This window comes from Hydractinia symbiolongicarpus, chromosome 9 (genome assembly GCF_029227915.1).
Source record: "Hydractinia symbiolongicarpus strain clone_291-10 chromosome 9, HSymV2.1, whole genome shotgun sequence".
Lineage (NCBI taxonomy): Eukaryota > Metazoa > Cnidaria > Hydrozoa > Anthoathecata > Hydractiniidae > Hydractinia > Hydractinia symbiolongicarpus.
In genome coordinates this window covers 20,792,985-20,806,292 of record NC_079883.1, presented here as the reverse complement: position 1 = coordinate 20,806,292, position 13,308 = coordinate 20,792,985, and the positions used below count along the sequence as shown (strand labels likewise).

Genomic DNA, 13,308 nt, shown 5'->3' with positions numbered 1-13,308 from the left:
TTTTGGTTTTCTTTATAACAACTGTTTATTATATAAAACCATCAAATTTAATTTACTAAAACTCTGATTAAATTCTTTTATTTCTTGACTTCAACAATTTTGTTTTTGTTAGTTCAAATGATGAAGTTTTAAATTCGCAATATATTTCTGGTGATAAAATAGCTGCTGTAAATGGAAAAAAACCTTCAACTATTGTCTCTCTGGAAAAGCAGTAAGTAACGCTAAATTTGTTTAAACGCGATTGAAGTTGGATATCCATCTTGACTTGTTGCTACGTGAAAATAATAAAAATCCAATAAAATAATTGAAAAATCCACTTAATCAGGAAAGTAGACATTTACAGAAATAAAATTTTGAAGATACCAGCAATGAAGACATTACAGTGCAGTTACAAGTTAGAGGCCAAATAACTTGAAAACAGTTGGAAATAACTGATGCCATTTTTCAGTTTGATCAAAAACCTTTTAAACCTCAACATTTCTGTAACTGTTTGTTAAAACCACATGTTCTTATACATTATTTTGATTGGAGATTTCAAGCTTATTATGAATGGCTGACTGATGATGTCCTCAAAAATCCTACAATCTCCTATCTTTTCATTTATCTTTCGCCTGAGTGTATTTTTTTATGGCTCTTACAACTAGTTAGATACATATTTTCGAATATGAAGACAACTGATTTTCATGTTTTTAACAGAGTAAAAGAAGCAAAAGCATGTAATGTAAAGTTGCAGGAAGATCTAGCAATGAAATTGAAAGATGTTACAACCTTAGAATCTAAGTAAGTACAGTGTTAACTTTTAGTTGCCAATTTCAGCAGCGTTGCAAAATGTTAGAATAATAATCATTCTGTTACAATACGGGTTTTAAAAGTGCTCTTGGCAACCAAATTTTTATGTACAGAAAACAAACACTTAAATTGTGTCCATATATTTTTTATGCCCTTCTTTTGCATCCTTTGTATTTTTCTGATGTAATATTTTTTTTATTTTTTTCACAGTTCGATCTTACTAAGTGAACAATTGGATTTTAATTTATGAGTTACCCCTAAGAATTGTTTCAGAAACACCGGTAATACCTGATGGAACTGGAACACTATTTTCTGGAAAATTTTGCAGCCTAAAGTGTATAACTTCCTTATAGAATGATTAGTTCAAAGTGAGTAACTGTGCTCACAAGATGTACTCAAGAAGGGGACACAAAAAACTTATGCTAAATAATGTGAATAAACATTAAGGCGGGTTTCCAATCAAATTAATGTGGTTTAATCGTTCGATGGCAACGTTTTAATTCAAACCCAGCCTCGATCGATGGCGATTTATTCAAATTTATTTCGAAACAATAACACAAATTTGATATGAAATAAGGATATTGAGCATGTACTTAAAATTATATGTCATGAAATTCTAAGTACATGCTCAATATCCTTATATATTATAAATATAATATAAATATTTTTGTTTATCGTATTTATATATACTAGTCGTTAGCCCGTGGAAGATCCATGGGTTCACCCGTCCTTTTTATACTGCATTGCAGACTTCTCGCTATTGCGCAGCTAAGCTACCATTTTGTGTGACAGACAGACAGACATATACAGGTATTATAATATAGATAATATATAAATACGATAAAAAAAAAAATTCATACTAGTCTTCTAAAATTTGCCACCATAGTTTTTGCTTCTAAATTTTCGAGGAAGGGTCCCAAGACACTGAAATCCACAAACTTATTCTACAAATATTGTCTTAAATTTCTCAACATTCATCTGCAAATGATCACTTATTTGTAATACATTTTAATCTTTTAACGCTTGTTCGTGTTAAATATTTTATTGATGATGGTGCATCAAATATGCCATTAAATTTTCACTCAGTTTTTTCCACTTCTCAGTAAAATTCATTTCTTAGTTGGTTTGTTTACATCACATGGGTATTAATCAATCTGATTGGATGAATTTCAATCGATTCACAAAATGTTCTATTTTTAGTAACATCGATACGATCGATGTCGATCTATTTGACCACATTCGTTTGAGTGGAAACCCACCTTTAGTATGGTGGTGGTATTATGACATTGACTGATAAAAATTGTGAACTTTGCTTCTCTTCATCCACAATTCTGATTCTCTGTATGTAGGGTGAAACAGGTTGAAACATATGGAAAGAAGGTCGAGGAACAACTACAACAACGAGAGAAAGATATTGATGAGCTTGAGAGGAGGTTAGAAGAAGTAAATGTAGTAGCAATTGTTACAATGTCTAAAGTACGACTGGGAGTTACGTACCTTTTTTTCTTCAGGTTTGAAAACAAAAAAACTGAAAATAAGACACTTTCACAAAATGCTGTCATTCATAAAGACAAAATTTCTGCTCTTGAAGAAAGGTATTTATTATTCAGTTTTAATTAAATGTGCCATCAGTTCTAATTTATTTTGTGATTAGAAATTCCTCAGTGGTATCTCAACTTCAAATCTTGCAAACATGTGATTTGAATAAAATGTTCATAAATACGATCTGTATTTATGAGATAAGCTGCAATAAAGACCAATATTTCTCAAATGTTTAAAGATTGTGTTTTCATTATGGAAATTATTATTTTGTAAACCTAGAGACTAAATATTTAAATAGGAATTAATAAAGAAAAACAAAAATAAGTGTTTTTAATAATCTCAAAATATAGTCAAACAGTGCGGCTAATTCTGAATTTAGTCACCACAAGTGACCATATTGGTTGTTTTTATATTAGAGTCACACATTTTGAACTTGTCAAAGTTCAATTGTCAATGCTAACAACGGACTTAGACTTCGAACCCTAAGTTTTTTAGTTTAATCCATACTCTTGAAACATGCTGATTGTTGTTGACAGCAACACAACTATTTTTCCTGAATTTTGTAACCTTTGGTGTCGCAACGTGGAATATTTCGTTGTGCCAGCAGGCTAAAGAATTGCACTAGAGAAATTTACCCACTCTACCTGGCCTACGTGTGTACAAAAGTAGAGACTTTGCAGCCTGCTGGCTGCAGAATAGTGACCAGTTCACCCTTTACCCCATGCTTGAAAAATAATGGAAAAGGCTGCCTTCGCTTTCATTAGTTTTGTTGATGATTGTAGATATTTCATGCACTGTTAAGTTATGATCAATTGTCAAACCTAAATTTTTAAACTTTTTTTTATTTTAGGGTCGAACACCTAATGAGCTCAGCCAGCGAGGACACCAAAAAAATAAATAAATCACTGGAACAAAAACTTCAAAGGATTAGTGAACTGGAAACAAAGTACGTTTACAAAGCCTTCACAATGTTTATAGACAATGAATATTCCTGACATATTTGAGTATATTTAAAATTTAGATCAAATGTATTTAATAGGACTATCAGTGTGATTATTCATAAATTCATGAGGCTGTAAAGCTTTTGCAGATTTTAATTTTTCTCCAATAAAACGTGCATGTTTTTGTCTAGGAAGCGAACAACGAAAAGTTTTCGAATATACAAGTGTAAAAAACAATTCTTTAACTCTATTTTTCATTAATTTAAACACAACAGAAAATGACACGCGAGCTCCCTCTTACACTAACATATAGAGAAAAAACAGTACATGTAATATGAAGTTTATGTGTTAGGCACAGTGTCTCTTTTAATAATAAAAACAAAAATGAGAATATCTTTCTCTGAATAAAACAAACATTTGTCGTTTATATTTTAGCCTAACAGTGTGAAGTAAAACTATATACACAGTCTACTTTTAATACCCTTATTATCTGTAGCAAAAAATGTTTTAAAATTCTTAAACTTTTCTTGTTCAGACTCTTCCAAGTGGAAGAAGTTGCAAAAGATCATCAAAGGACTGAAGAACAATTAAAAAAGAAATTGGAACAAAATGAGAAACTGCAAAAAACTGTTGAACATCATGAAGAGGAAAAGAGATCTCTAGAACTACAGTATGCTATTTTTTTGTGTGTGTGAAATGTATACAGATTATTTATGAATGCAGAAATTGAATTGAAATCGTGTTGTTTTGAAAAAAAGTTCAAAGGAAGTGTAAAACTTGAATGTTAAACTATGGTTTTAATCTATTTTACCTATGAAATTAATATATGTATTGTCTATCAAGAAACTTAATTATTGTTTTCTTTTTTAGATTTGAAAAAGCGAAGAGTAGCTGTATGAAATTAGAACATTGTGTTAAATTGAAAGATGAAAGAATCGCTAGTCTCGAGTCAAAGTAGGTTTTATTACACACAAATTAATGAGACCATCTAATACATTTGTGGTGATGCTGTGCATGCTTTGAAATACCAAAGATGCTTACAGTGACAAAAGTCACTGTAAACATCTGAAAAGTATTTCATTAAATGTTTGAATCTCAAGGAAAAGGATAGGATAAACAGTGGAAAATTATTTTTGCAGTGAAGTATATGATGTGATTGTAATTTTTAGTGTGGATAAACTTAGTGAAAATGCTAACAACAAACAGAGTGAACGAATTGACTTGTTGATGCAATCTTTGAATACCAGAGCAAGTGATATTGCAGAACTGGAAAACAAGTATAATCTCTTTATTCTTAAGTACATGAACTATAATAATGACAAGAAGGTTTTCTGTCATTTATTTTGTAGTTATTTATTTTTACTATTTTCAGACTACTCTACCAACGTTTTTAAGTATGTTTTTTATGATAAGCACTTAGTTATAAAGTAAAAAAGCTTGTTTGTATTACTGCACTGCGTCTTATTAAAAATTTCGGTGGAAACAACTTTATATTTTTTTTCAAATAGTTTTATTTCATTGTGTTCCTTTAGAGTTGAGGAGCTGATTCGTCTCAACAATAAACTAAAAACATCAAACCGTTCGAAAAATGACCAGGTACAAAAACTAGAAGACAGGTGGGATTTTGCTTATTCGTTTTCATTAAGTCTGAAGTTACTTTACAAGTAAAGACAAGCTGTTTTAGTCAGTCTGTTTATCCTTTGCAACGAATAATGTTAAATTCGTTAGTTTAATTAGTTAGACTTTTTGCTTATAGAATATTGAATATGTGTAGAAAAACATTACTGCCAAATATTTAAATAAAACAAGGCTTAAATTAATGTTTTTATAATTAGAATATCTGAGCTGGAGGGACAACTTGATGGCAAAAATTCTCAACAGGTACAAGACGACCGCATCAAGGTATTAAATAAACAGTTAACTGAACGAGAAGGACAAATTGATGAGCTTGAAGTAAAGTAAGTATTTGGTCAGCTCTTGACCCAATTGACGATTTAATTTTCTATATCCTCCAAATTTTACACAAAAACTATATTAACAACCTTAGGTTAGATGAGGCAAACAACACCTCAAGTAAATTGTATCGAACGATACAACACCGCGATGAGAAAATCTTGGAACTGGAACAAAAGTAAGTTTTTGCATAACCAACAGCAAGTTATAGCGGTGTTATAGTGGTGTAATTAAAAGAATGCAGAGCAAGAATGACAATTTTTTTATGTTAATCAATTTATCTCTATATTTTGGTACATAAGTTATTGCCATACCCCCTAACAGGTACGAGTTGCCAATGACCAAAAATATCAAGATTTTTTATTGCTGAGAAATATGGCATGATTATTAGCATAATTAAATCTTAAAATCTTTAAAATGCAGAAATATCTTAAGAACAGAAAAAAATTTAAAACGACATGTTAAACAAAATTTTTAACCTTAACAACATAACTTTTGCATCATTCTTTATTCTGCTGTCACCAAGATGTTTAATGGTCAAAAATAATGAAAGGATCGAAGCAAGACAATTCTTGCAATGTGTGAAAATATGTAATGATGAAACAATTTATTTCCAAAAAGGCTTCAAGAAGTGGACGAGTTGGCACATCAACACGAGCTTTTATCACAAAGGCTGGATGATCGATCAAAAAAAATCTTAGATTTAGAGATGCAGTAAGTTATTCTAAGTCCTATGGCATATTTGGATGTATATTGAGTCCCAGTGATATACATTGCAACGCTAATGACCGTCTCTCTTTTAGGCTTGACAAGTTCCAAAATGATAACAACAAGTTAACTCGAACGCTTGCTCAAAAAGAAGAGGAATATGCTACTGCTACAAAAAGGTAAACTAACAGTTCTTGTGTAGGAGAAATAGTTGGAGTCACTGACTACTTAAAGTGGCTTTTGTTTGGATTCTCAATGCTAAGGACCCATCTATTATTATGCTCTGTTAAGTGTCTGGATTTAGCAAGTGAGCAATGCATTCTGATTGGCTTAACACTCTTAATGACGGCCCAATATGAAGCCATATTACCCATCGTCACAACAATGGTAGCTTAAAATGTAAACAAGCACGAGAAACGAATTTCAAGAAGCATTGGAAATGATTTTATATCTAATGCCTACAATAAATTAACCGATTAAAAACATATTACAGTGAAATCTCTCTATAGCGTACACCGTCGAGACCTTACAAATAGAGAGAGGTGTTTGCTACGTAGAAGTTCTTTCCAAATTGCTTCGAAAACCTGCTAGGGGGTGTTAGGGTATAGTAAAATCGACCAAGCGTGCCAATAGGCTAAGTTAGGGAGAAAAAGACGCCTAAAACAATATATATCATGAATAGGTTATATTGCATTCAAAAAAGTGAAGTAGAATCAGACTTACAAAAGTATACTTTTGGCTTTGCGCAGACAATTTAATATTTTGAACTTTAACATATTGTTTTAAGTAAAATATAGACAGACTTCTTACAAGATTTGTTTTATATGACCCATTGTTGTACGTGTCCATCATAAAGAGGTCACTTTTAGGCGGTAGGGTTTTAAAACCTTGAAACGAAGTCTGCCATAACGAAGTGTCCACTATGAACCGTTAGCTACATAAAGGTTTTGTTATTCCTTAGAAACGTGTCCATTGTAAAGAATGTCTGTTATATGGAGATTTCACTGTATGCAACAAAGTATCCAGATTTTTCAAAATAGCTAGTTAACTACCAAGCTAGTTAGATTGCATATGAAAAACGATGACGAGTTATATTTAAAATAATAATTACAGAATGATGAATTTAGAATAACTTCTTAGTTACTCAGTCAGTATAAGAATCATCGAAGCCCATGTTATTTTTGGCTGGCTAGTCAAAAAATTTACTTCAATATTCGCTGTAACTAAACTTAAAGCTGCCATTCAACCTTGGGCAATATTTTACAATATTTATACCTTATAGCCTTGGTACATTAGAAGCTTCCATAACTGATCAAAGTAGCTTAAGTAAATTAATCCAGCTCAAAGATACGAAAATTCAATCGCTAAACGGTACCTTGGACGAAAAAGACGAGGAGATTTTTGACCTGAGAGAAAGGTAAGTAAAATTATTGAGCGTATGACATATCAAAAAGATTAAACAAAATCGTTTGAAAATATTTTGATTGACTTTTTTGGTTGATCCTGCTGCTGTCATTAGTATTGCCATGTTTTTATGCTAAGATATAAATAAACCTAAAGGTATGAATAAAGTCATTAATATACCCCGTTCAACCATGCATGGTAAACAAACCATAAGCCAGAAATAATGATGATATCTCTAGCCGCATAATGCACTTCTTTCCTTTATCACAATGTTATGCTGCGTGCGACTAACCAATATATATTTTGCATGATTTTCAAGACTCTCCAGCATTAAAAATTTTGTTAATTTTTTTAAAAAAATGTCAACATTTGAAATATGCTTCAGAAAGTTAGGGCTAGCAGAATGAAGTCTTTTTTAAAGAAAATTAATTTTTGCAAATTTTGTGAGATTTTCTCAATTTCATTAGTTCTAAAACAGCTTCATTGCAGTTAGGGTGCTTGTAACTTGCTCAGCAAATTACTGTTCGATGAATTAAAACATCGTCTTTAGGTTATCTGATTGTGACAGAGATTTGAAGAAATTAACACATACATTAAAACTACGAGAAGAAAAGCTGGCTCACATGGAGAAGAGTTTTGATAAATTGAAAGAGTTAGAAGGGAAAAATGCAAAATTGTCATCAACTATTGAGCAAAAAGACAATAAGATATGTAACCTTGAAAACAGGTAAATCTTAATTTTGTTTTCTACAAACGTCTTTTAATTCTCAACTTGCATACAATGCTACATCAACGGATTGCAAGGCTCTTGGTATTTTTGATTCTAAATGCTTGAAATAAAATACTGTTTCCAATCAGATCGCTACAAGCTTAATACATGTTACTGTTGTTTATTTGTGTGTTGTTGTTTTCTTTTGCAGTCTTGATCAATTAAATGAGTTTAGTCGTTCAAATAATCGGTTAAAAGAAAACCTTCATGCTAAAGATGAGAAAATTAACACTCTTGAGCAGAGGTATGTACAATCATTAATGTGGTTCCCAACTCAGGTGGCTAACCATAAAAACTTGTGATTATATATGCTCCTGATTCTGTGGAGGATCAATGGTCAAAGTGATTAACTATCTATAATTTTATTAATAAAGTTTTTAATGGAACAGCATAATAACATTTCGTGTTTTGAATTGTATAGGATCGATGATCTGCAAGAAGCTGTAAAAATGAATGAGCGGTTGAATCAACAAGTGAAACAGAAAGAAGAACGAATTGTCTTGCTACAAGAAAGGTAAAATCCTGATAAAAGTTTTTTGGCAATTTAATTTTTATTGTTCCTGCATGTAATCATTCTTTCGAATATTATTAAGTAACTAACATCAGTTGTATGTCGCAAAGGATAGTCCATATAATTAGAGTGTTGCTCTCACTTTTCTTTTATTTAACACCCAATTAATTACAATAACCTCATGCGTGTGTTTAGAGTGGAGGCTTTAGAATCTCAAGTTCATAAGTTAGAACAACAGCGAGATAAAACTAAACAGACCGCCGAATCTGAAATTCAAAAGCTCAGTGCACAGTAAGATATTTCAATCACATCATCGTAAACGTGTTTTGTAGTGTGGTGTTGTTAACTGTTTCATTAATTTATACTTTTTTCATGTCATTAATTTAAACGAGTATCCAGTTATGATTTGAATCTCCATAATTTCTGTATAATTTTTTTATAAAAAAATATTTACTTAATGTATTTGAAAGTAGATAAACAACAAGATGAATAGTCATTTAATTCAAAGACTGATTAACCTTTTTTACGCGTATATATTGGCCTTATCCTATGTAAAATCATTCGCTAAACATCTTGCACATTTTATTTTTTGGTATTGCAAACAAGTGTGGAAAATAAACACAACTGAAAACTTAGCACAAACTAACTAAGCAAATTTTGCCTCATTTGTGAACCGTCATTGCCTCTTATTTTATTGACTGCCTATTTTGTATACCCAATGTTGGCTTATGCTAACTGTACAGATCATAAAACACTATATTTCTTATTTAGAAACCTGGAGCTCAGTGAAGTTAAAGTGAAAAGACAAATGAGTATAATGAGAAGAGAGAAGAAGATTGTTAATTTGGAAACAAAGTAGGAGTGGTTTTGTGTGTCAGAAATAAAACTTTCTATGGACCTACATCCAAATATTAAATGGATAACAGCGATTGCTTCACTTCTTCTAACCCTTAGAGAAAAAATATTTTTTTAAATTTTCAATGCTCTTTCTTCTCTTAGACTAAATGAGTATGCTTCAGAAAAAGAGGAGAAAGAAAGCAGAATTCAAGATTTGCAAGCAAAGTATGTTTTTCTTGATGTTTGATGTAAACAACCTGAAGCATAACTGAATGATTGTGTGTGTGAGAGAGAGAGTGAATGAATGAATGAATGAATGAGTTTATACTCTTGGATGTGTTATAAAGCGATTATTATTATCTTTTCTAGACTGGAAGGTACAATGTCTCAGCTTGGATTAAGGACTGGTGATAAAGACAAAAAATTGTTTGAGATGGAACAAAGGTTTGAATAAATTTTGCTCTTTAGCTGGTAATGAGATTTCAAATGGCAATCATGGACGTACTTTTACATGGTGTAAATAGATTGTGCACCAATTGAAAGAGCAATAAGCAGTATCATTCCAATTAATTAAATGCACTGCAAAGTTAAAATATGATTTTTTCTAAGAACTAGTTAATATATGCAGAAAATTTGAGCATAAAAGTGCAGTATTCTTGGCATGGTAAAGCTTTTATTAAGCAAAATAAAACCCCTCCAATAATTTATATATATCCGTACTTGTAACGCCATTAAAATGTCGAGTTTTCTCATTATCTGCTTAAAATATTCATGCTTTTTTTTTAGGGTAAAAGAACTGCAAGAAACGTACCGTGAAAATCAAAAGTTGTCTCGTGCGTTAACCGAAAAACAAGAAGAGTTAGCAACCATTAAGAAACAGTTAGAAGAGTTTGACGTGAACAACACTAAAACATTACACCAATTGGTTGACAAAGAGGAGAATGTGCGAGAATTGCAGGAACGGCTGGAGGAGACACTAGCTTTGAATAACCGTTTAAATCATAGCGTGAGAAAACAAGAAGAGAAGTTTAAAGCGCTGGAATGTAACTTGCAACAGAACGAAATGAATTTGGAGAAACTGTCTGTTGAAGTTGAAACGAAAGACCGTACCATAGAAAGGAACAAAGAAAGGTATTGTTCACTCGCATGGTTTTATGCTGGTGTTTACAGAAATTTACACATGTTGCCATTATTAGAACTTCAGCCGTTTTTCGATTACAATTATGTTGACTCTTCCTTGCGGAGTTTTTGTTTTTTACTTAAACCAAATTCCAGATATGATCATGAAAATGTCCTAATTTTAATTTCTTTTTTGCTGTCATAATTTATTTCGTTATTATTATTTCATTTTTTTCCTGCAGGCAAGAAGAACTGCAAAAACAACTTTTAGCCAAAGAACAAGAAATCATAGACTTGGATAAACAGTACGTTTAAATAACTTTTGACTGTGAAACATGCTTCATGGTTTGTAGCTGTCGTGTACATCCACAATAATCTTGCTTTTCACAGTTTACCTCTTCAGCTAACTTTCGTCTAGAATATCAACCTTGCAGACTGGAGAAGTTGAGAGAAATCGATTGGTACTTTCAATAAAAGAGAAAGAATCAATTATAACAGACTTACAAGAGAAGTAAGTGTTGGGAATAGTAGTTTGTAATCTTCAAGAAGCTGAAGGATAGCAGGGGATTAGAATTAAGAAAACATAAACCTTTTGCAATTTGAGTGACACTGTTTGAACTTCCAAGCTGTTGTTTTTATACTTTCAGTAGATGAGATACCAGGAGGAATTAGACTTGTTTGTCTGTCATCTTTTCTTAAAAAGCAAGATTTTTCTATTGGTTTTTATATGTTGGTTTATGTCATCAAGATAAATACGTATATATAAATCTATTAAATTCCAGGATTTGAGGATAATATTTTTAAAGATTTGTAATTAAGCTCATACTGTGCTAAAATACTATTGGTGTTTGACTAAACTCTATTTTTTACTTTGAGTTTTTGTCAACACCATCAAAGTTTGTTTAAATGGCACTCTTACTTTATTTGGATTTTGCATTTATTTCACCTTATACTAGGGTACAAGCTATTCCCAGAAACAAAAATGAAGAAATCATTAAAGCTCTTCGGCAAAAGGAAACTGAAGTGGAAGCATTACAGAAGAAGTAGGTTATTGCTTCAACTTGTTTTGTTTTGTTACTATTTTTAAGGAGGATTGTACTTGCTCAAACTTTTCATGTATGTACTTGTCTGTGACGTGATGAAAACCTGCTTTGTAAATAGTTGTTATAGATTTATATATATTTTGCAGAACAAACGATCACGCTAGTGAAAGACATAAAACCAAATTACAACTGCAAGAAAAAGATGGAGTCATAGCTGATCTGGAAAGAAGGTGAGAATTCAAATAAAGGACTTTGTCATATCGTCAGTTTCTAGAGCTGCTGTTGTTTTAAAGAAAAAGTAAAAAATTTAAATCCGCAAGTTCGCTATTTATTTAAGTTTCACGTCACCTCTTGTATACGTTGTCCACGAATAAAAGAGACAAGAAAGGAGAGTAATGGAGTTTGATTGTAGTTTGTTTGTTTTTTTCGTTGTCCCTATACATTGCGATGAATTTAAAACAAAGTCCTCAATTACGTGGATAACAAGCACGTCCAATGTTATCAAGATAGCTCGTGATACGTGAAGCTTTAAAAAAAGCGACAGTGACAGTTTAAAGTGATACAGAGACTTACAGATGCCGGTTACTACTTCTTATTTAGCAGTTGAGAGGGTGTCATAACTATTTCTAGTCTTCTTTTTCTGATTAGAATTGAAGAGCTTCAACTCACTGTCTCTGGTAGTGACAAATTAAACAACGTAGTGAAAGAGAAGAACAATCAGATAACACTCCTGCGACAAAGTTTAGACGAACTGCAAAGCCATACTGCACAGGTTGAAACAAGGTAAGGTATAGAATAAAGTTTAGTTTTTCGCTTTTCATATATTCTAATCTTCAAAATATCACGTGGTCGACCAATCAGAGAGAAAAAACATATTAAACCTTGGTCATAGCATATTTCGTAGAAAAATGCAATATGTCTTACCTACAAAGGCGACACCTACCTCCTGATTATCTTTATTTATATTGAGAAGTAAATTTATATTTATCGGAAGATTTCTATATAAGGTTTTTTGTGTTTATATAGAGTGGAACAGTTATCATCTGATCAAACGAAAGCCACGCATGCCATCAACCAAAAAGAGGAAAGGTTGCGTGTGCTGAAAAGTCAGTTGGAAGAGTATGTCAACAAAAACCATGGGTTGACTAACGATTTGCAGATGAAAGTCGAAGAATTAAAGTCCTTGAAGAAAAGGTATGCTTCTGTCTCGATGATGCAGTTTTAGATCTCGTCTAGATCATACAGCTTCACTTGTCTCGATCACCCAAATTTTATCTCGTCTTGATTATTCGGTTTAGAATGTCATTTCGACTACACAGTTACATACCTTCCCCATGTACATATTTTGTCAATTACTTTTTTTACTTTGTATTCCATTTTGTGTGATAGTTTGGTGGAGATGACGGCGAGAAATAAGGATTTAGAAGAGGTATGTATAATATGTGTGAGAGCCTTCGCCTTTCGTGCGAAAGGTCTTGGCTTTAAACGTTGACTGAGTCATACCAGAGACTAAAAATAGTGTGAATCGATTCTTAGCATGAAGGTTTAGCATGAAAATAGGAGTAATATCTAAGGCAGTTGCCTAGTTCAGCGATTGCTGTGCTTGCACGGCTTTAGTAGCTCAAATGAGAGCTTTAAATACACTAGGACCCCTTTTGCAGGACCCTCGTTGATAACAGTACCATTAGGAAC

General features: G+C 32.0%; 1 protein-coding gene across 3 annotated transcripts in view; it reads left to right on the top strand.

The window, feature by feature from the left end:
* LOC130657353 (girdin-like) overlaps positions 1-13,308 on the top strand; it is a 34,773-nt gene that overhangs the window by 15,017 nt on the left and 6,448 nt on the right. For 2 of the 3 annotated variants that reach the window (XM_057460332.1, XM_057460331.1), the window contains 29 exons: positions 113-211; positions 697-780; positions 2,139-2,222; positions 2,301-2,384; positions 3,182-3,277; positions 3,808-3,942; positions 4,143-4,226; positions 4,442-4,549; positions 4,805-4,888; positions 5,108-5,230; positions 5,320-5,403; positions 5,847-5,939; positions 6,029-6,112; positions 7,216-7,350; positions 7,888-8,064; positions 8,258-8,350; positions 8,528-8,620; positions 8,813-8,908; positions 9,389-9,472; positions 9,617-9,679; positions 9,824-9,898; positions 10,241-10,585; positions 10,816-10,878; positions 10,992-11,084; positions 11,530-11,616; positions 11,763-11,846; positions 12,265-12,399; positions 12,643-12,810; positions 13,006-13,045. In XM_057460332.1, coding sequence (XP_057316315.1) covers positions 113-211; positions 697-780; positions 2,139-2,222; positions 2,301-2,384; positions 3,182-3,277; positions 3,808-3,942; positions 4,143-4,226; positions 4,442-4,549; positions 4,805-4,888; positions 5,108-5,230; positions 5,320-5,403; positions 5,847-5,939; positions 6,029-6,112; positions 7,216-7,350; positions 7,888-8,064; positions 8,258-8,350; positions 8,528-8,620; positions 8,813-8,908; positions 9,389-9,472; positions 9,617-9,679; positions 9,824-9,898; positions 10,241-10,585; positions 10,816-10,878; positions 10,992-11,084; positions 11,530-11,616; positions 11,763-11,846; positions 12,265-12,399; positions 12,643-12,810; positions 13,006-13,045 — 3,073 coding nt within the window. The remainder of the gene's footprint in view (positions 1-112; positions 212-696; positions 781-2,138; positions 2,223-2,300; positions 2,385-3,181; positions 3,278-3,807; positions 3,943-4,142; positions 4,227-4,441; positions 4,550-4,804; positions 4,889-5,107; positions 5,231-5,319; positions 5,404-5,846; positions 5,940-6,028; positions 6,113-7,215; positions 7,351-7,887; positions 8,065-8,257; positions 8,351-8,527; positions 8,621-8,812; positions 8,909-9,388; positions 9,473-9,616; positions 9,680-9,823; positions 9,899-10,240; positions 10,586-10,815; positions 10,879-10,991; positions 11,085-11,529; positions 11,617-11,762; positions 11,847-12,264; positions 12,400-12,642; positions 12,811-13,005; positions 13,046-13,308) is intronic. The other variant, XM_057460333.1, reaches the window with a different exon arrangement.